The sequence below is a fragment of the Macaca thibetana genome, chromosome 17 (genome assembly GCF_024542745.1).
Source record: "Macaca thibetana thibetana isolate TM-01 chromosome 17, ASM2454274v1, whole genome shotgun sequence".
Taxonomy (NCBI): Eukaryota; Metazoa; Chordata; class Mammalia; order Primates; family Cercopithecidae; genus Macaca; species Macaca thibetana.
The window spans coordinates 75,654,169-75,677,877 of NC_065594.1; the positions used below are offsets into that span (position 1 = coordinate 75,654,169).

General features: G+C 39.3%; 1 protein-coding gene across 1 annotated transcript in view; it reads left to right on the forward strand.

Moving 5' to 3' along the window:
• The window catches only part of DNAJC3 (DnaJ heat shock protein family (Hsp40) member C3), a 108,611-nt gene extending 86,534 nt beyond the window's left edge, over positions 1 to 22,077 (forward strand). Inside the window, exons 10-12 of the mRNA XM_050766572.1 lie at positions 13,255 to 13,387; positions 14,276 to 14,424; positions 18,039 to 22,077. Of these exons, the coding sequence (XP_050622529.1) occupies positions 13,255 to 13,387; positions 14,276 to 14,424; positions 18,039 to 18,196 (440 nt within the window). The 3' untranslated portion in view covers positions 18,197 to 22,077. The remainder of the gene's footprint in view (positions 1 to 13,254; positions 13,388 to 14,275; positions 14,425 to 18,038) is intronic.
• Positions 22,078 to 23,709: the final 1,632 nt, after the last annotated feature.

A 23,709-nucleotide genomic window follows, 5' to 3' on the forward strand; every position in this document is an offset into this window, starting at 1 on the left:
CCCATGCGACATGTTAAAGCAAGAAATCATTCATGACACTTGTTAAAGACAGTAAGTCAGACTTTATTCAAGGGGGACTATGGTGCAGGTAGAGGGGCCACTGCAATGGGGTCTCGCACTGGGGAGAGAGATTGGGTTTGACTCTGACTCCAGCAAGGACAAATGGGGATTTATAGCCAAGGAGCAGAGTTGGGGTCAGTGGGTGGGATTCTTGCTAGTTAAGGTCAACAGACTATGTGTTGAAGGCAGGCCAGGGTCATATGGAGAGTGGAGGGTGAGAAGTGTGACAGATACTGGCGGGCAGGGGTTTCCCTACACTGATGTAGCACGATTCTTGCTCAAGCTGGATTCCACAGGAACAGAGAGGGAAGTCTAGGGTCTGGATCTGGTCAGAAAGAGGACTCAGAGGAGCTGACCAAATTTCTGGTCAAAGGAGACAATCTTTGTTTAACCCAACTCCTGTCAAGATATAGGACATTATATTACCCTCTTGTCTCTTACCAGTCAGTCCCCATCCCATCCCCCGCAGGCAACTCTGTTCTGATTTTCTCCATCATGGGTTAGCTTGGCCAATTCCAGATCTTCATATAAATACAGCCATGTATAGTATGTCCTCTTTTGTATAAAGCTTCATTCCTTCAGCATGTTTTTGAGATTTATTTATGTCATTACATGCTTTGGTAGTTGATTCTTTTTTATTGATCAAGAGCAGAAGTTGGCAAACTTTTCCTACAAAGAGCCAAATAGTAAAGACCCTGCGCACCATGTGGTGTCTGTTGCAACTACTCAGCTCTGCCATTGCAGTGCAAATGTGACCATAGATAATATGCAAATGAATAGGCATGGTTGTGTTCCAGTAAAACTTCATTTTGAAAAACAGGTGGTGGGCTGGTAGCACTGTTACCACTTTTCCACTATAAAAAAGCAGAGAAGTATTCAGTATTTCACCAATAATCCTATCCTTGATGAAGGATATTTCATTTCATGCATATATCACACTTTATCTACTGTCATATTACCAGACCCTTCAGCTGACTTTTTTACTTGTTAAAAGCTGCTACGAACATTATTCTAATGGGCTTTTTTTAGACATATGTTTTTGTTTATCTGCAAGCGGAGTTGCTGTCATAGTGTAAGGTGCTTGCTCAGTTTTAAAAGAAACTGCCAGACTCTTTCTAAAGTAATGTATAATTTATACTCCTACAGTAAAGTACAGGAGTTCCATTGCTCCACATCCTTGCAAGGATTTTGTGTTGTCACTCTTTTTAGTTTTATCCATTTCGGTGTGTGTTAGTATCGATTGTGGTTTTAATGTGTGTTTCCTTGTTGACTAAGGTTGTTGAATAATTTCATGTGTTGTTTCTGTGTTTAAGTATCTTACTTTGTGAAGTAAGCATTCTCTACATGCTTACCCACTTAAAAATATTTGCTGTTTCGTTTTGTTTCAGAGTTGAACTTATTTATATATTTATGTTTTCCCCTTTATTCCATTAATGTGGTAAATTAAACTGACATTTCTAAAGTTAAGTCAACCTTTAATTATTGGGACAAACTCTTCTTGGACAGGGATTTAGATATTGCTGGATTGGATTTGCTAACATTTTAAGTGTGCATCTGTGTTCATGAGGGATAATAGTTCTGTAACTTTTTTTGGTAATGTCTTTGTCAGAGTTTAGTGTTAAGGGTGTACGGGACTCAACCAGTTCAAAATTGTTCCTTCCTCCTCTATTTTCTGAAAGTCATATAAGATTGGTATCATCTTTTATTTAAAGTTTGAGAGAATTCACCAGTAAAACCATCTTGGTCTTGGAAGTCGTTTTTGATTTTTTTTTTTTTTTTGGTAGGATGGTTTTTGGTTTTTTTTTTTTTTTTTGAGACAAAGTCTGGCTCTGTCACCCAGGCTGGAGTGCAGTGGCGCGATATCAGCTCACTGCAACCTCCACCTTCCCGGGTTCACACCATTCTCTTGCCTCAGCCTCCCGAGTAGCTGGGACTACAGGCACCGCCATCACGCCCGGCTAATTTTTTTGCATTTTTAGTAGAGACAGGGTTTCACCGTGTTCGCCAGGATGGTCTCGATCTCCTGACCCTGTGATCCGCCCACCTCGGCCTCCCAAAGTGCTGGGATTACAGGCGTGAGCCACCGCGCCTGGCCGGTAGGATGGTTTTTTATGACAAATTTAGCTTTTTTAAATTTTGTTTTTGCTTTTTTTGAGACAGGGTCTTGCTGTGTCACCCAGGCTGGAATGTAGTGGCACAGTTATGACTCACTGCAGCCTTGACCTCCCAGGCTCAAGTGATCCTCCCACCTCAGCCGCCCGAGTAGCTGGGACTACAGGTTCATCTCACCACACCTGGCTAGTTTTTGTATTTTTTGTAGAGATGGTGTTTTGCCATGCTGCCCAGGCTAGTCTCAAACTCCTGGGATCAAGTGATCTGCCCACCTTGGCCTCCCAAAGTGCTGGGACTACAGGCGTTAGTCACTGCAACTGGCCTTATTTAGTTTTATTCAGTATAAGGTTATTAATATTTTCTGTTTCATCTGTTAGTTTTTATAAGTTACATCTTCTAAGGAATGTTTCCATTTCTTGACATTGCTGAATTTGTTGGCATGAAGTTCATAATATCTTATTATTTAATGTCTATAAGATCTGTAAGATGATTCCTGCTTTGTTTCTAATATTAATAATTTGTATTTTCTTTTTTCCTGTTGATCATTGTAGACAGAGTTTGGTCAATTTTGTTGATCTTTTTAAGGAACCAGCTTCGGGATTTGTTAATGGTTTCTGTGGTTTTTCTTTATTACTTTATCGATTTCTGCTCTTTAGTTCCTTAGACTTACTTTGGTTGTACTTTGTGCTTTTGCTAGAACGTTCATTGATTTTAGGCCTTTCTTTCTTTTTAAATACAAGCATTTAAAGTTGCACCTTTCACATTTTGTTTTACTTTCATTATAACTTGGCTTGAAGTGTATTGTAATTTCCCTTCTGACTTCTGTGATGCATGGATTATGTATAGGTGTTCTAATTTTCAAATACTTGATGGTTTCTTAGGTACTTTATTATTTATTTTGAATTTAATTCCATTGTGGTCAGAGAACATACTAGGTGTGATTTCCTTCCTTTTAAATTTATTTAGGCTTGTTTTGTGGTCCAGCATGGTATCTACCTTGATATATTCTATGTACACTTGAAAATAAGGTGTATTCTGCAATTGCTGGGTGTAATATTTGTTAGTTTTTCCATCTGGTATGAGGTGAGAGTTGTTAAGATCTTTATCTGTTGTGGAAATTGTGAACTTTCCTGTTTCTCTTTAATATTGTCAATATTTCCTTCATGCATTTTGAAGCTCTGCTATTAGCCTACATATTTATGACTGTCAAGTGTTCTCCTGATGAATTTTTACTTTTTTTTTACCCAGTGTTCCTGTGTATCACTGGCAATACTCTTTTTCTTGAAGTTTTATATGATATTAATAGAACCACCTCTGCCTTCTTGATCTTACTGCTTGCATGGTATATCTGTCTTCATCCATTTACTTTCAATGTCTTTGTGCCTTTTAAGTGTGTCTCTTATAGACATCATGTAGTTGGAACTTGCTTTGTTTCTATCAGTTTTGATAATTATAATCTCCTTTGTTTGAAGTGTTTACTTGATCAGTATTAATGTGATTATTGATATGGTTGTATGTAGGTCTGCCATTTTACTCTTGTTTTCTTTTTGTCCTTTTATTTTTGAATTTTTTGTTCCTCTGTTTCTGTTGTCATTTAGATTATTTGAATATTTCTAGTATCCCCTCTGGAGTGCAGCAGTTTTTCACAGGCGTGATTATATTGCATTGTAGTCTTAACCTCCTGACCTCAAGCAGTCCTCCTGCCTCAGCCTTCCAAGTAGCTGGGACTATAGGTGCATGTCCTGCACCTGACTGTAACCACTTTTTAAATAAATTTCTAATATTAGTTTAATAGTTTCTAATTATTAGCTACCACTATAACTGAAATTAAAATATGTCTTCCTCTAGCTCTTGATTTATCAATTTTAGGCAGTATCCCTTGTCTGCCTGTTACAGAAGAGGAAGAACGAGTAGACCTCACTAGTTCCTTCTGTTCTTTCTCACCTTCAATTTTAGTTGAGTATTTGATCTTTTGGTTATATTTACAGCTTTAATATAATATAAATAAATTTTAATATACCCAAGTTTGTTTCTTGCTCTGTCACCTTTAGATAGCCTCTCGATCGTATACTACTGATAATAAGGAAATTAGTATATTTCCATCTTATCTTTCAACTACATTTTAAGTATGTGTTAGTATACTTTTATAATGTTTGTAGTATTTAGATTATTTCCTCTAACTATAATTGCGGATAGTAAGGAAATGAAAGCCATTTAGTAGACTAATGTATAGCTGCAGCCTCAAGTCCTGTGTTTGAATCCTTAGAGAAGGAGATGTAATCGTTTCACCAACCAGTGTCAGATGCATGGAGTCACTTGTTCACACACGGCCACACTTTTAGTATGCTTCTCACTTGGCGCAGGAGTGTTTGGTGAGCTTCACCCCGAGTTAGAGCTACTGTTTCTCTGCCAGAAGAAACCTATGCCTCTGTCTTACTAAGAACATCTTGAGATTTTTAATGACACAGTTTGTATGAATGAGATCTGCTCTCTGTGAAGATACATTTTTTTTTAACTTTTTTTTTCTTTTCACTTTTTTTTCTTTTCACTCTGAAGATATTCTTTAGCCCTATAACTCCTGGCTGTGCCTGGCTTGCCGCACATCTTTTGCCCCAGAACTCCTTTCACTGCCTTTCTGGGTTTTTCTGTCTTCATTTTAAAAATTTAATCATGTCTTCATCTTTCTTGGATTCTTTTTTTATTTTGCTTAAAGTGCATCTCCAAAAGTGATATGAATGCGTCTGATGCCAGAAGGGAATATTGCAGCTTCTCAGAAATTCAGAGGAAAAATGATTTTTAACACAGACTTCTATGTATAGTAAACTATTAATTAGGGTAAGAATTCAGTGCAATTGTTTAGAAGTTTTCTTTTTTCAGTGTTCTGGAGACACTGGAATCACCTGTGCTGTAAAAGTTTGGAACAATCTCTGGAAAGACTGCTGCTTTACTGGGAGGTGACTTAGTGACAGCTTTCTCTGTGAAAATGTTTTGTTTGGGCTTTGCTTTTTGAGCCAATGAAATTCTTTTAAATAGGTTAAGCAAATTTGCATTTATCGATATGACAGATTTACTTAATTCAGAATTCACAAGAGACAAAGTAGGACATTAAATTATAATAAAAGGGTTCATTCATTGAGAATCTATGAATATATCTGACATCAGTTTTCCCAAACACATAAAGCAAATATTGACAGAATTGAAGCAAAAAATAGCCAGCAGTATAATAATGGCACGATACTTCAGGATCCCACTTTTAGTAATGAATAATAAAGCAAGATAGAATATTAATAAGGGAACAAAAAACTTGAATGCACCATAAAACCGTTACACCTAACAAATGTATACAGACAGCAGAGCACACATTCTCTTCAGTAGCTCATGAAACATTTTCCTAGATAGACCATGTGTGACACCACAAGTCTTAACACATTTTTTAAAATTGAAATTTTACAGACTATGATTGATGGCCCAAATGGAATAAAACTAGAAATCAGTAACAGAAGGAAAACTGAAAAATTCACAAAATATGAAAATGAGACACCACACTCTTGAGCATGCTCTTGTTGAAGGGTCGGAAGACATACTATTGTGAAGATGGCCGTGCTGCCCACAGTGAGCCACACGTGCAGCATGCCTTTCAATTCCCAATGTTACTTTTCTGAATATAGAAAAAAACCCACAAAATTACATGAAATCTCAAGGGACCATGAAAAGTCTGACAATCTTAAAAGAAGAAAAACATTGGAGGCATTACACATAATGTCTGAACACCAAACAAAGCTACAGTAACCAAAGCACTTTGGCATGGGTATAAAGGCAGGACATCAAAGCAGTGAAGCAGAATGCAACACAGATCTCATCTCTTGCATACATGCTCAAGTGAGTTATTTGCACACCGTTCATTGAAGCATTATCCACAAAAGCCAATTGGTGAAAGCAATTTAAACTTCCTTTACCAAATGAGTGGATACATATAACTTGGAATACAAAAAAATGGAATACTACTCAGCTTTTAAAACGCAGGAAGTTTTCTAATATCTACCATAAAGACAAATTTGAGGACATTATGCTAAATTTAATAACCCAGCCACACACAGAAAAATACTGTATGAATCTACTTACATGGAATATCTAAAGTAGTTAACACCCTTAAAAAGAGAAAATAGAATGTTGTTTGTACAGTAAAAACGTTGAATTGAAAAACACCAAAATGTGTGCCCTTTATGAATGTGTAGTCATAGTTGAGAATTGTAGCTATCTAGAATTATTTTTTAGTAATGTGTTCAGTATTTTTTTGTGAAATTTTTTCTGCCAATGTATATTCCTGTGTCTCATGTTTTACGATAGGCTGTGTCACATTGTGTTGTTTTTATTTATGTATTATAATTTTGTATGCCAATATTCGACTCTGTAAACATTAAGACAGTGTTTGGACAGAAGTCAGATATGGATCAGTCATACATCTGTTGCCAATATAATTATTTCCATTTTTGTTTTCCTGTATAACTATTACCCCTATTTTATGACTTGTATATCTGCTTTTTTTTGGTTGGTGGTCAGTGGTTTTATTTTTAATTGTAAAAAATACATAATGAAATTTATAATCTTTAATATTTTCAATTATATAGTTAAGTATATTGAAATTGTTAGCAACATAGCGCTAGAACATTTTTATTTTTATAAAAGTAATATGCAATACACATGAATCTCAGGCTTTTAAAACTCTCTATTTCGTTTTGTTAGATCCTTCATTTTTCTCTTCTCCCTTGTCCTCCTCCTTGTTTTGTCTTCATGTCTACGATAGTTTTGATTTGTTCTTATTTTTCTTGAGTCCTGATTGCTCACATTTTTACCTCCTCATCATCTTCTGGTCTCTTTCCTGAGTTCTGATTCTGCTTTGTGATTCCCCTTAATGGAAGTGATTAGATTAAGTTACATAATTGGTCTATGATGCTTGCCCAGAATTTTCTTTGGTTTTGTTTTTCTGATGGCTATTCAGAAAATAGTATTCTTTGGCTATGTCTTTCTGATGCATGTTCATTAGATAAGTTTTACATGTTCTTTTCCTGATTTGATTTTTAAATATCTTTTAAGTGATACTATGCCAGTTAAAAAAAAAATTATTACTCATCATAAAATGAGTTGGAGTTCACTGCCCTAACTGACTGTGGTGCTAGTCCTCTGGATGTCAGTTTTCTTTGTTTTCTGCGTGTAAGGCGTGCTGGGGCCAGGGCAGCCTTCTTATTTAATAGTCGCAGTACTCTCTGCTTTCCTGTTTCCACAGACATTCTGCTTCCTGCTAAAATGATTTTGCTGTCTAGCCCTGCCCTCTCTACTTCTCTGCACCAAACCATGGCCAGGAGGTCATCTGCTGCCAGCCCCACTCGCCCCTCTACCCCCTTCCTTTGCTACACTAAAGGGTGTATGTTTTGCACTTCAGGATGAGCCCCTCACCTTCAGGGAGCATACAGTTGCTGTTCTCTGGGATGCGCCGCACAGGCTGTTTCGCTGTTGCCTCTCATTGTATTCTCTTCTTTACCTCTCTCTTGCCCCAGTAAGGCCTCTGCTTTATCTCCCCTATGTGCACTCTAGATTTCCTGGTTCTTGTAATATGCAAGGGATATAGTTTGTCACTTCAGGGTAAGCCCATACTCCTAGAAGGTATATTTTGTCAGCATTTTCTGTGATCTTTTACCATTTGGCTTTCTCACTATTTGCTTCCTTCCTCATCTTAGGTTCATGGCTAATATTAGCACCTTGTAGCAGCCCTTGTCCAGTTTCTTTGTATTGTTTTGCTGAAAATGGAGTTTGGAGCTGCCCCATCCGTTTACCTTGTTTCTTTTGTGTACTATGCAGCAGGAGAATATTGGTGTTCCATGGGGCTTGTTTATATTGGAGGTCGGATGTACTATATTCTTTCAAAGGATCTCTTTGCATTGAGAGTAGACTTTTAGGGGAATCGGGTGGAAGCTGGGAACACCTGTTGGGAAACTGTTTCAGTGATTCAGGTGAATGGTGGCCCGTGTCACAGTGCTAACTATGGAAATGCTGCGAAGTGGTTAAACGATGGCTATATTGTGAAGGAAAGCTGATTTGGAACTCGCTAATGGATTGGCAGGGTGAGAGAGGGAATCACTTATAGCTGTGTGCACCTGTCTTTCAAATGCTGGTCTGTGCTGGGGAGCTCAGGGCAGGCCGTAAGTGACTAGGACCTGTTCACTGGAGAACGTCCCTGGTGGCACTTGCCCAGCTGCCCTGATGAGCCCTGCTTCACTCATTTAACTGATCAGGGGGTCAGTAAAATGATCTATTTAACTTTGGTTTTCTGGGTGGGACCACTTTTTGTTTGTTCCAGGTTTGTTGTAGAGGTGTGCGTGCCCTACAGGGGCGCTCCACAGCCACACCTTTCACTCTGCTTACAGTAGGGGTTAATGCTGCAGCTCCATATACAGGGGCCAGAGCCTGCCCAGCCATCCTGTAGTCATCTCACGGACTATCCTGACAGTTGCCTTATAGCTACTTCTGCTTGCCAAACTGAGGGTCCTTGGCCAAAGATAATGGCTTCCAGATCTTCCAGGGCCTCTTATAGTGTCTGCTTACATTATGGTTCTCTCTACTTAGGTTTATTACTAATGTGCTCCCACTTCCTATCTTCCAGAAATTTATCAAACTTACTGGTCTGCTGTTGTCTTCAGTGCTGCTATGGTTATATTACTTTTCGTCATTTCGGTGGCAAGGAGGGTAGGCAAACGTGTGTGCTTACGTCTCCCATCCTAAGCTAGTAATTGCTCCTTAGGAATGTGAAGGGAATATAGAATAAAAGTAATTTGGGATAGATAAGTTTTTTTAGATTCAGAGGTTAGAAAATGAATTGGCTAATATGTAACATGGTATTCTTTATCTAGGGCTGATATATGTCTGGCTTATTCTACTTTTCAGTTATGGTGATGGGATAAACATTGGATGGGGGTGTGTGTGTATGTTTTTATACTTTAAGTGCTGGGATACATGTGCAGAATGTACAGGTTTGTTACATAGGTATACACATGGCATGGTGATTTGCTGCACCCATCGACCCATCATCTACATTAGGTATTTCTCCTAATGCTATCCCTCCCCCAGCCCCACACCCCACACAGGCCCCAGTGTGTGATGTTCCCCTCCCTGTGTCCACGTGTTCTCATTGTTCAACTCCCACTTATGAGTGAGAACATGCAGTGTTTGGTTTTCTGTTCCTGTGTTAGTTTCCAGCTTCATCCATGTCCCTGCGAAGAACATGAACTCATCCTTTTTTATGGCTGCATAGTATTCCATGGTGTATATGTGCTACATTTTCTTTATCCAGTCTATCATTGATGGACATTTGGGTTGGCTCCAAGTCTTTGCTATTGTGAACTGCGCTGCAATAAACATACCTGTGCATGTGTCTGTATACTAGAATGATTTATAATCCTTTGGGTATGTACCCAGTAATGAGATTGCAGGGTCAAATGGTAATTCTAGTTCTAGATCCTTGGTGAATCACCACACTGTCTTCTACAATGGTTGAACTAATTTACTCTCCCACCAACAGTGTAAAAGCATTCCTATTTCTCCACATCCTCTCCAGCATCTGTTGTTTCCTGACTTTTTAATGATCACCATTCTAACTGGTGTGAGATAGTATCTCATTGTGGTTCTGATTTGCATTTCTCTAATGACCAGTGATGATGAGTTTTCTTTCATATGTCTGTTGACTGCATAAATGTTTTCTTTTGAGAAGTGTCTGTTCATATCCTTTGCCCACTTCTTGATAGGGTTGTTTTCTTATAAATTCGTTTAAGTTCCCTATAGATTCTGGATGTTAGCCCTTTGTCAGATGGTTGCCTGTTCACTCTGATGATAGTTTCTTTTGCTGTGCAGAAGCTCTTTACTTTAATTAGATCCCATTTGTCAATTTTGGCTTTTGTTGCCATTGTTTTTGGTGTTTTAGTCATGAAGTCTTTGCCCATGCCTATGTCCTGAATGGTATTGCCTAGGTTTTCTTCTGTGGTTTTTATGGTTTTAGGTCCTTGATTTAAGTCTTTAATCCACTTTGAGTTAATTTTTGTATAATGTGTAAGGAAGGGGTCTAGTTTCAGTTTCAGTTTTCCGCATATGGCTAGCCAGTTGTCCCAGCACCATTTATTAAATAGGGAGTCCTTTCCCCATTGCTTGTTTTTGTCTATTGGGTTTTTTTTTTTTTTTCTTCCTTAGATTGTCTCTTAGATTGTGGAGTCTGAGAAAGTGTAATTTAAAATGGTCTGTCTAGGTATATCTGTGGGAAGTCTTACATTATCCATACTTAGGTTTCTAATTAGTTATCTGCAATTATGTGAATATAGGAAACAACCTATAATTTTACATTTTTGTCCTATATTGGGGAAATGTGTTCACCTTAAATTCTAACACAAATACGATACAAAAGACTGCTTTAGGGAGATACCCTGAACATGTAAGAATGAAAACATATTTTAAATGTAGAGTCCGCACAAGTCGCAAAATTGTGTATATACTGAAACATTTTCCTGTTGTATTCCTTCAAGGTCTGTTTCCTTACTAAGCTGTGTGTTGCGCTATGGGTGTTAATTGTAAAGTTAAACCTTACTACTATTTATGATGGTTTTGTTTTTATACTAAATTGGGAGAAGTTTTTTACGTCCCCGTGGGTTGGGCTGTAGGAACATTTAGTTTAATGATGCACTGATGCGAGAATTCACTTTAGGATAAAAGATGGAAGGGTCCCCTTCCCCAGTGCCACAGGGCCAAAGGTGGTGGCGGTTCGTTTTTCTATGCAGTGTGTAGCCTGTCAAAATTTGTTAGTCTTGTTGTAGGACTCTTTCCTTAGTTCAGCTAAAGACAGGGGGTCCATGTCACACAGCCACGAAAAATTCGGCTCACAGACAATTTGAAGAGGGCAAGATTTATTGGGTGAAAAGGAAACAGGGACTGTCTACAAGGCCAAAGTCCCAGCTAGTGTGCTTCCCACCTTGCAGATTGAATCCCAGGCTCCACCCAGGAAGAAGAGGGAGGGGCCAGGCTCCTCCCTACTGCAAATGGTGCGAACTTCCCAAGGCTCCACCCCAGTGCGCACTCCTCCCAGCGTGCACTCCTCCCAGTGCGCAGAGCAGATGGAGGTTTTCCGGGAACCCCTTTGCATTTGGCTGTCTCAGTCTTACCCCAATATCTTTCTCATTTTAATCTGCCCAAGGTGCCTTACATTCCCTCTGTGTTTATTTATTGCCAAGATGAGTGTTCAGATGTCTTTTCTCCTAGTGAAATGCATTTTCATAAAAACAAGAATTTGAACCCAGCAATCTATTATTGGAATTATCTATCCAGGGAGAATATTGAGAAAAATTTGAGTGGGGGCTTCCCTAGACCATCTCCAGATTTGGTGATCTGGTAAGAAGATACACAGGACTCAGCATATAGTTGTACTGAGGGCTTTCATTCCAGTGAAGAAGCAAAGTCAGCAAAGGGAAAAGGTGTAAGGGGGAAAATCTGGAGGAAACCAGGCAGAAGGTTCCAGGACTCCTCTCCCTGTGATGTCACAAAGGACAAGCTTAATTTTTCCAGCAATGAGAAATTCTACAATGTGTGAAATGTTGTCTACCAGGGAAGCTCGTTAGAGACACTGCACCCAGAATTTTTGTGGGGGACTAGTCACTAGACACCTTCTGCCTGGCCTGCACCAAAATCGCAGACTCCCAGAAGGAAAGATGTTTACATAAACTATATTTTTCATACAAACAGTTCAGCCATGAGTCATTCTTACCATGGAATGTTGGGAGCACTCCTGAAATCTGGCTTCCCAAACATCAGCAGTAAGCCAACCTTGTCAGCAGACTTTTCTAAGGATAGTAGTCTCAGGCCTGCTGTGTTGACTCTTCTGCATGGTGTTAGATACCCAGGTGCCTTGTATTTTCTAAGTATTTAAAATACTGTGTATTAGCTGGGCGTGGTGGTGCATGCCTGTAGTCCCAGCTGCTTCATGAGCCTGAGGCAGGAGGATGGTTTGTGCCTGTGAGGTCGAAGTTGCAGTGAGCCAAAGTGAGAGAGAGACCCCGTGTCTTAAATTTTTTTTTTTTTTTAAATACTGTGTAATAAAACAAAAGATGTAATGTGGATAGTCCCCAGACTGCCTGTACTGGGACTGTATGTGTTTTGTATGTTGATTGACACTTAGGATTGTAATAGTGTTAGAGCCTGTGGGTTACTGAGTCATTCAGATTGAGGACAGCTCCTTCCGTTCCCTTTCTTTCTATAATTCTTTTTTTCTAGCTTCCCATTGACCAAACACACCTCCTGATCCCTTTCTAAACATCTAATTCTTCTGCACTGTTGTCAATCCATAACTGACCAGGCAGATTTGCTTTATCACTGTCTTTGTTACACAGGGAAGAATCACTCCAGTCTTAATGGCGGTAGATTGCTCTGGATAAAGTGCTGACATTAACATATTTACCCAGAGGGTATGGAGAGATCATGTGGGAGGGTGGACAAGTAAACAGCAGTACATTTTGTTGAATGTGAATAATAAACTACCTAAACTCAGTTTTAATTATTATGCCTTTTAAACCTTTTTTTTTTTTTTTGAGATGGAATCTCGCTTTGTCACCCAGGCTGGAGTGTAGTGGCAAGATGTCAGCCACTGCAACCTCCGCCTCCCGGGTTCAAGCGATTCTCCTGCCTCAGCCTCCTGAGTAGCTGGGACTACAGGCATGTGCCACCATGCCCGGCTAATTTTTGTTTTTGTTTTTTTTTTAAGTAAAGACGGGGTTTCACTATGTTGGCCAGGCTGGTTTTGAACTCTTGACTTCGTGATCCACCCCCTTCGGCCTTCCAAAGTGATGAGATTACAGGCATGAGCCCCCGTGCCCGGCCTGTTTTAAATATTCTTGATCAAAGTTACTAACGGGGTATCACTTGAGGTTTTTGGCAATAATGACCAAAGAGTGAAGGGGTTGGGGGATGATGACTTTAGCATCAATTTTACAGGGTAAGAAAAGGCAACAAATTATAATTTGCCTTAACAATATTATCTTAAACATATTTTGACAGCGATTCAGGATTATGAAACTGCTCAGGAACACAATGAAAATGATCAGCAGATTCGAGAAGGTCTAGAGAAAGCACAAAGATTATTGAAACAGTCGCAGAAACGAGATTATTATAAAATCTTGGGAGTAAAAAGGTGAATTATTAATTTAAAATTTACTTTGCTATTTTTAATCAACTCTGTTTCAAAGCTAATCATTGCTCTTTTTCCTCTCTGATTCATTTTCTTTACTTATGTAATTTCAGTCATATGGATTAAACCCTAACAATCTTTACCATTAGAAAGCTACTTTGAGTATTTTATAAGCAAGTTTCTTTGATAGAGACCAATAATGCAGCCACAGAGAATTAGTAGTTGGCAACAAAGATGACACTGTAGCATGAATGGGTCCTAGGCCTGGATTTTTTAAGAAGGGTAAAGGGGTAGGAGTGAGCTTTCTTTTGGTGGGGATGGAGGAGGAGATGGAAAAAGGAAGAAAAAGCCTTCTCTAGGCCTAAAAATAAAGTAGTACTTTCAGAATTAAGTCTGAAATTAAGATCTACCTTATATAAAAGTACATACTAAGTAAATGATACACCCCTCAGTGGTTCGCTAAGTAAACCATCATCTTTCAAAATTTGGAATCTTTGTGCTATTAAGTAAGCTAATGCAGAAGCATAATTGAAAGTGGCGGTCAGAGTCTATCTTTTTAATGCCAAGAATTGAATTTTGGTAACTTGCAAATTCAGAAAGTTAAAAAATTCATTGATGTACCTTTTTTAAAAAAGGGAAAATTCTAAAGATCAGGAGTGCTTTATTCTCAGTAATCTTAGTGAGTATCCAGGGAAGCCTGATGTCAGCTTTAATGATCATCCAGAACTGTATGCAGATCTTTGGTCTGTGATACCATTGGAACTATTTTATATTTAATAGTTTATTAATTACCAGTTTGTTAATTGCCAGTGGGATCTTAATCAGCTCTTCTGATTTTTATGATAGTATGTTAGACATTTCTCCACTAATTATTATTTTACCACCCCTCAGAAATGCCAAAAAGCAAGAAATCATTAAAGCATACCGAAAATTAGCACTGCAGTGGCACCCAGATAACTTCCAGAATGAAGAAGAAAAGAAAAAAGCTGAGAAAAAGTTCATTGACATAGCAGCTGCTAAAGAAGTCCTCTCTGATCCAGGTATTATTTGGTTTTATTCCTTTGACTCGTCCTAGAGGTGGTGTTAGAAGCGAGGGTGGAACGCGCGGTGGGTTCTGCATGTGGGGCTGTATAGGCAGTGCCGGGTCCTGAGCCCGGTTCCAGAGGTCCAGTTGTATGCCTGCCCTCCTCATTCAGCCCTCTTATGCTCCTGTTGCAGGGTACAGTGGAAAGATCATCAAGTGTGGAATCAGAGGGCCTGAGTTTGAATCTTTTTCCTACTCAAACAAGTTATCAGAACTTTTTGGTCTGTTTTTTTCAATACTGAGCATAAGAGGATCTCTCAGGTTCCCTCTAACCTCAAAGGTCAATGATGAATTTTCTCCACCAAGCTCACAGGAGCTTGATGAGGAAACCAGCTTGCCAGGCTGGATTGCACTGAGTGGGAGAACAGCAGATGTCTGGCCTAGGGCCTGCTATGCCCCATATCTGTTCACCAGGAATCTTGCCCTGAATCATATGATCATTAGATCAACAGGCTTATGTGTTTTTAAAAAATTTTTATTTTTTGTAGAAATGGGGTGTCGCTGTGTTGCCCAGGCTGGTCGTTAACTCCTGGGCTAAAGTGATCTTTCCAACTCAGCTTCCCAAAGTTCTGAGATTACAGGTGTGAGCCTCTGCACCTGGCCATGTGTGTTCTTTTGCTGTACACTAATATGGCCTGGAAATTTAATAAGAGGGAGACAGGCTAAGCATTGAGGTGATATTGGACAATGCTTTGCTGTTGCCAGAGAATTTCATGTTAAGCTGACACTGCTTTTTTGTGGCCTTCCATGTCAGTGGGAGCCAAAGCTGTGATCTGAGCTAGACAAATTAAACAAAGAGAGGAGAGTTTTATTTGTCAAATCTTTTTGGAGCACCTACTTATGCAGTGGAATTGAAGGTAAATGATGCTTTGTTTTCAAGTAATTTATAATCCAGTAAAGGAGAAATGTACTTCCCTTATCAAGTAGTATTGGATACATACTGTCCTGTTACTCAGCAAATATTGAGTGGCTGCAACCTGCCTTGAGCAGTTCAATCCTCTTAGTTTGTGCAGTGCACAGAAGTGATAGTGTATCAGACTGGGAGTCAGGATCTTCTTATGGGAGGAGGACTGAGGGGGACTTTGGGCTAAGTTTTAAGGTAGCAGGGAGCCAACGGAGGGGATGAGTGTCCTTGCACAGAGGCATGCACTGAGGAAAGAGCTGCAGGTCTTTTTTCTTTCCTCTTGTTCTTATGTTCAGGATGAACTATCTTTTCTTTTAAAGTTTTTTACTATGCATGTATCAAAACACATGTATCATGTATTTATGAATATGTTTAGTAGAATCACATGATTATGCCAATCTGAAACTTAATTTTCACTTGACATAAATCTTGGCTATAGTTTTTTTCTCACTGAAAAATAGTTACCTCATTCTTTGAAATGTATGCAGACCACTCCATTGAATTTTTAAGTAATTACATGATGTGGATATAGCTGAATTCACTTCTCTTTCCATTCACAGCATCCTTTCTCTGGGGCTATTATCACCCCCTATGCAGTTCACTACTGTTCTAAGTGCTAACACCCTAGATTAATTTTGCCTGTGAGATATCAAAGATATGGGGCCTGAGTCTAACTGCATTAGCTTTTGTAAAACAAAGCTGAGTTTCAGATCAACTACAATACCCAGTTAGTTATTCATACTCAGCATAAGAGCCCTCCATTTTTACTGGTGGGTTTCCTCCTCCTAAATGTGTGGTTTCAGATTAACCTCCCAGAATGAAGTAAACTGGCTTTTCTCTAAGTATCTTTGAACCGCTAAAGGACAAGTTACTGTGAGAGAGCAAAGTGGGACTTGGGATTATTTTTATATTTGCATTTTTTCTGCATTCTTTATTTTCCATTTATTAAAAAACCTAGCTATATGCTAAGTCTTTTTTTTTTGTAAGTTCAGGGGTACATGTGCAGGTTTGTTACATAGGTAAATGTGTGTTATGGGGGTTTGTTGTACAGATTATTTCATCACCCAGGTATTAAGTCTAGAACCCATTAGTTATTATTCCTGATCCTCTCCTGCCTCCCATCCTTCACCCTCCAATAGGCCCCAGTGTCTGTTGTTCCCCTTTATGGGTCCATGAGTTCTCATCATTTAGCTCCCACTTGTGAGAATATGTGGTATTTGGTTTTCTGTTCCTGCATTAGTTTGCTAAGAATAGTGGCCTCCAGCTCCATCCATGCCCCTGCAATGACATGATCTCATTTTTTATGGCTGCATAGTATTCCATGGTGTACATGTACCACATTTTCTTTATCCAGTCTATCACTGATGGGCATTTAGGTTGATTCCATGTCTTTTCTATTGTGAATAGAGCTGCAATAAACAGACACGTGCATGTGTCTTTATAATGGAACAATTTATATTCTTTTGGGTGTATACCCAGTAATGAGATAGCTGGGTTGAATGGTATTTCTGTCTTTAAGGAATTGCCACTGTCTTCCACAATTGCTGAATGAATTTACACTCCCACCAATAGTGTATAAGTCTTCCTTTTTCACCACAACCTTGGCAGCATCTTTTTTAAAACTTTTTAATAGCCATTTTTTATTTGCAATAATGATCTAATTATTTGCTCTAAATCAGTGATGTTGAGCTTGTTTTCATATGATGGTTGGCCACATATATGTCTTCTTTTGAGAAGTGTCTGCTCATGTCCTTTGCTCCCTTTTTAATGGAGTTGTTTTCTTGTACATTTCAGTTCCTCCTAGACCTTTGTCAGTTGCATAGTTTGCAAAAATTTTCTTCCATTCTGTAGGTTGTCTGTTTATTCTGTTGATAGTTTCTTTTGCTGTGCAGAAGCTCTTTAGTTTAATTAGATCTCATTTGTCAATTTTTGCTTTTGTTGCAATTTCATGATGGAAACGCCAAAAGCAATCTTTGCCCATGCCTGTGTCCTGAATAGTATTTGCCTAGGTTGTCTTCCAGGGTTTTTCTAATGGCTCTGAGGACAAGAGCGCTTTCTTTCTGTCCCTGCAATATTCCTCTCTATTGCCTTCTCCCATGTCTCTGCATTGGTCTCTTTCTGCTCAGGGCTCAGAGGCCCCGCTGTGGGGGCACCATTCGCATGGGAGGGAAAGGTGAGTCTCCTGGAGTTGGATGTTATGGAGGCCCCTCTCCCCTCATGTCTGAGGAGCCTTAGTGCTGTTTGGATTAAACTGAGTCTTGAGAAAGCTCATTAGACACTTGTTGAGGTCATTGCCTTACAGACTTCATTTTGGGGATTAGGGTAGTGAGCTGCCTGTTTCAGTGGAAGTGTAGACCTTTGGAAGTTTCTTTTTCTTGAATTATTTTTTTCCAAATAATTTCACTGGGTAGTTACCAAGCTTGGGTAGCTGCTTCTGGAGTGAGATTTGGGGCCTGAACCTCATCCTCTTTGTGGTGAATTTCTCTAGTCTGTTTCTTCCGGGTGGGAATGGGAGAGCCTGGATTTGAATGTCAGGCACAACTCTCAGTAACTGAAAAGTAAGTAGCTCCTCAAGCCCATCCACCCTCCTTTGCCCAAAGAAAACATTCCCCCTGCCCCTATACCTTAGATATTATCTGGTTCTTAATTTTCTGATTTCTTTCTAGAAATGAGAAAGAAGTTCGATGACGGAGAAGATCCCTTGGATGCAGAGAGCCAGCAAGGAGGCGGCGGCAACCCTTTCCACAGAAGCTGGAACTCATGGCAAGGCTTCAATCCCTTCAGCTCAGGCGGACCGTTTCGATTTAAATTCCACTTCAATTAAACCAACTGTTTTTCTGCTCTTCTTCCTTAATTTTTTTAAAGATTAAAAACAAAGAAATCTTCCTCCGGGACCCTAATGAAAAAAAAATTCAAATCTTTGTTTGTCCATGACCAAAGAGTTGCTTTAATAGGAAAAAAATCTGTTCTTATCCCTGTTAGATTTATGGTTAATGGGTTTGCAACGGCAGGGAGGCAAGGAATGGTTCTGTTTCTGACAGAGCAGCCTGCATCTGTTTTATGCTGTGTGGAGGAAGTGGTCTGAGGCAGGCTCACCTGTGGACGTGCTCACGTATTCTGTATTTTTCTACACTGGAGCTGAGATTCTTCTCTTCACAGCCTTGCAGAGTAAGTCTGTGCCTACAAATGTAAGAAGGAGCTGTAATCTTCATGAGAATGGTTAGTATTCTTAAAGAGAACATGAACGTTTTTGAGCTGTGCTTCGATGTGGTCTAGTCACTTGTGAGTAGCGTGAAAGCTTTAGTGTGCATGTGTTTACACCTCTGTGGTCTGTCAACATGGCTGTCACTGAAGGAGCAAGAGACCATCTTTTAGGAACCCTGGCACCAAATGGTAATATATCCAGGCTTAGACTTTGGATTAATGTTAAATGTACATTTTTTTTTTTTTTTTTTTGGTTCAGTACCTGAAGAATACTGAAACTTGAATCTATACATTCCTATGGACCCTTTTAATATTAAACACAACAAATTAAAAGTTATGGGTCAAATAGGTTCAGATAAAATAGTGGTGGTATTTAAAATAATATTGCTGAAGTGCAGATTGAAATACTTTTTAAACAACTGAAGTTGAGTTTTTATAGAGAATTTCATGTAACAAGACTGGCTTAGAAACATAAAGTTGCACAGTCAACATAAATAAATACAGAATGCCATGGTTCCCACTTTTAAGTAAAGACAGTTGGCAGCTTCTCCTTCTCTCATACCAAGGCTTGACCTTATCTTAAAGGTCTCTGGTGCCTCCCACGTGGGACTTGTCTGCTGGTATGTGTTAAACAGTAGGCCTGCCCTTCTACCAGATCTTGATGCCTCTGATGTTCTCCTGCCTACAAGAAAATACAGGCTTGCAAGTTTAGTCAGGTCTGGCTGTATTTCCACTGTTGTTTCATTTAATAAGATGACATCTCCTCTTGAGATACGTTCTTCTTACCTTTTAAGAAGATACTGTTTAAGAAGTGAACTATTCAGTCTTTGTATACTGAATGCTTTTTCCCTAAAAAATGTTACTTTAATCAAGAATATTGAATATTTATGGAACTCTTGATGCTGCATTTGAAAGCTGAGGGAATTACTTTAGATAGGAATTGCTACCTTTGTTCTGGAAAGGTTTTGTTTCTGCCTCAAAGCATTTTGAAGTGTTTTAACCATTAAAGGGTCTAATTTTTTTAATGAAATCAAGCATTTTAATTCACTGTGGGAGGCATCCTGACCACAGACATCCATAACAGCAAAGCACAAACCGTTTTCATCCGTAGTCTTATCCTGAAACATACGTGGACAAACTTTTAACTGGGAGACAAAAACCACATAGTTGAATTGAGCAAAACATTTAAGTGCTTTCTGCATCTATTTAGGAGTCTATTTCTTACCAATAAACTTGACAGTGCATTTGGAAAACTAGTGAACACCTTGCAGCTTTCATTTTGCTTCAATGTTTCGATTCAAGCCAGTGTAAAAATAATTTCCAAGGCATTTCTGTCTATTTAGTAATCTCACTACTGGCTATGTCAGCAATATCTTTTTCAATCTCTTTCCTTTTGTATATGTCACTGACCTCTTTGAAATATAGTGATGGCTTTTACCTACTTTGAAAAGAATTTTCATATAGAATCAGAAAAAAAGGAAATATCAAATCACTTGCCCTCCACTTGGAGAGCATGACAGTTGCCAACAACAAGGGGTCAAGGTCCCGGGCCTGGCCACCTCCCACCCGCTGCCCAGAGGCTTGTTTGCATTTTCATTTTTTTCTCCGCCTGTAACAACCATAGTTTCAATTCCTAAATTCTTATCATGGATTTAAGTTAGTCATCTTAACTGATGTGCAGAGTTACTTGCCTGTTTTCAGTGAAGAGAGAGAAGCAGCTCTGGTGCCACATGCCAGTGCCATGGAGGGAAATGAATTCTCTGCAATCTGTTGTTTTGCTGATTCATGAAGAAAGTAACAACTGTTGAGTTTCAGCCTTGATGGCCATTGGCAATTTTCTGGTGTCCACCCAAATGGAAAGACAGTCATTCCCTGCTTACCCTAAACTGTGACTGAGCAGCAGCCTGGATGTTAAAGAGATAGTCACTCCCCTTGCCTGACTGTAGGGTATCATTAGCCATTGTAAAACCGTACTACTTTCATTTTCCCTTGGGGACTGCAGGTGCCAGGTAAAAACTTTTTTTTTTTTTTTGAGACAAGAGTCTTGCTCTGTTGCCCAGGCTGGAGTGCAGGGACGCCTCCCGGGTTCAAGTGATTCTCCTGCCTCAGCCTCCAAGTAGCTGGGACTACAGGCGTGCACCACCATGCCTAATTTTTGTATTTTTAGTAGAAACGGGGTTTCACTGTGTTAGCCAGGATGGTCTTGATCTCCTGACCTCGTGATCTGCCCACCTTGGCCTCCCAGAGTGGTGGGATTACAGGCATGAGCCACCGCGCCCGGCCATCAGGCAACCTTTATGGCTCTTTCAGGAAAAGTGAAATCAGAGAGGGGTACCCTAGCCATAGCTCTGTTATATTCTGCTCTTCTTTCCTTTTTGGTGAGCTCCATGGGTGGAGTTATTAGGGGTCTGTACTTTGTGGATATTTTGCCCAGCAGGAAGTATTAGACATATCAGTCTAGAAGCACTGTGAAAAGTTTCCAAAACGGGAGACAAAATTTAACCCATTCCTCAGTTCTGAAAGTTTGTGCTGTCTTACCATGAATAGATGAAAACTTGAAAAAAATCTCGACAGCTTACTAATGTGAATCGGATGTAACATACTACTAATTCTACAATGTCTTTAGTCAGTATTAAAAATCTTTTTTAAAGTATTGGTATGAAAACACATTTTTGTTGCCCTGATGATGGAATTTTAAAACTACCCATGGTTTAGGAGAAAACATAACTGTAAAAAAGGTAGCCAATAAAACCACAATTTGAAATTGATACCATTTTCTACTCACCATGGATGATGAAAAATTTCACCTTTAAATGGATCAGAAGTTGTCTTTGACATTTACCATGAAAAAAGTACATAAAATGGCTCCCTGGTGAGGTTACAGACACAGGGCCCTGGTGATGGGCGTTGCAAAGTTTTCATTGAGCACACGGCAATGGTATAACCTAGAGAAGTTCATGCAACTTTGTTGAATGTAGTTGACTTTTCCAAATTTATAAAGGAAGAAGGCAAATGTTAATTTGCCAACAACTAATATCCTTTTTCTAAATCAGATCATTCCTTTTTTGTTAGTGGCAGTTTATCCTGTAATTTCAAATGACGTTAAGAGGTGGGATTATTTGGGGCTTTTTCTTTTTGTTTACGGAAGATCTCATTTGCTGAATGATTTAAGAGTAAAATTAGCCACTGCGTGGCTTTGTGTATAGTAACCGGTTTTGTTGCACTTGTCTGTGGCTGAAACACTTACCTGCAGTGGAAAGCCGAGCAAGGAGGAGGTAAACATTGGAGATGTTTGTGAAAATATTACTCTTACCATGAGGTTTTAGTTTGTTTTGAATGAGAAAAGACTAAGTAACTTAATCCATCTCAATGTAGTGTTTTAATAAATAAAAAAGGAACCTAATATTTGAAATGGGTCTCAGACATGTCTACAAATATGGGTACTATTTTTATGCCCTTGTATTTTCACATTTAATAAAAATATTTATGGTCATATCAGTATTTCCATGCTTTTGATTCATTTTTGTTCTTGAATACAAAATTCTAAGAAAGTCCACCTTAAGAAAAGTATTTCCAACTTTGCTTCATGCAAAATCAGTGACTGAGGTGACAAAAGGGCTCTTCCTTTACACAAGCTGACAGGGAAGGTCAGAACACACTCTTCCTCAAAAGTCCTACAACAAGCTGACAGTGAAAAAATGTACAAATTGGCTTTGTCTGAACATTTTCTCTTTCATACCCCATTTGTACGTTTCTGTTAAGGTCCTAAGTTGGGAGGGAGGACACTATAGCTTATCTCAAATTTCCAGCTACAAACAGAAGGAACTGTCTTCTCAGTTAATGTATTCTGCATAGCTTAAGATCCAAGGAGAGCTACAATGTGTAATATAGAACTTTTCCAGAAAGCTCAAAGCTTTTTTTTTTTTTTTTGAGACGGAGTCTCGCTCTGTTGCCCAGGCTGGAGTGCAGTGGCATGATCTCGGCTCAATGCAAGCTCCGCCTCCCGGGTTCAAACAATTCTCTGCCACAGCCTCCCGAGTAGCTGGGATTATAGGCGCCCACTACCATGCCTGGCTAATTTTTTTGTATTTTTAGTAGAGACGGGGTATCACCATCTTGGCCAGACTGGTCTTGGATTCCTGACCTCGTGATCCACCTGCCTCGACCTCCCAAAGTGCTGGGATTACAGGCGTGAGCCACTGCGCCTGGCCAAAGCTTCCAAATTCTTAATCCTCATGACATTGTGGCAATATATGAACAGCCAGTCTGAGTCTGAAGATAAACAGCATGAACAGGTGTAGCAGGCATGAGAGCTGCAGGGAAACTGCAAGAAGAGAGATCCAGAGCCTCAGGAGCTCTCACTGAGCAGGCACCAAGCCCGCTCCCTCCCTACCTCCAGGCCCAAATCAGTGCTTCATGATCTTTAAGAAAAAAAAAAAAATTCATTTTAATCTTAATGCCAGCTTACAGTTCACACCTCAGAGACCCTGAACTCAGCAAATCCTTTTATGCTGAGCAAATCCTTTGGGAATGCTTCGATGATAAACAAGAGTTTAATATGCATATTAATTTATTGCTTTATACTAGGATTCTGTTTCTAACGAAGCATACAGGAGACAACTCAGCTTGCATGTCTATTTTGAACACATTTCCAACCTTCACTCAGGTCTGTTTTTCCTGATCAACTGAGTCTACTGGGATAAGCATCACTCGGACAGATAACTCCCAGGGACTGGGCTGCCGTGGCTGGGAAGGGCCACTGGGAACATTAGTGCCAAGGTCTGAGGAAACCAGAATTGAACATATTTAAAAAGCATAAGGGAGTAACCACTGCTTGCAGCATTTGTGAGTGGATTTCAACTGCTCTAAGTCTTCTTGTTATTTATATACTTCCTTGTTATTACAGGAGATTTGTATAGGTATATCTTTGAGTATGGTGTGCCATTTGTAGGTACGGTTAAAAAGGATTTTTCCTTCTTACACGTTTCCCTAACTACATGTAGTTTTGCCCCTAAGTATGAAGATGCTTTATCTCTAAAGTATCTTTTAAAAGGATAATTCTTTAGAGATAAAGCATCTTCATACTTAGGAGCAAAATTACATCTAGTTAGGGAAACCAGTATAAGAAGGAAA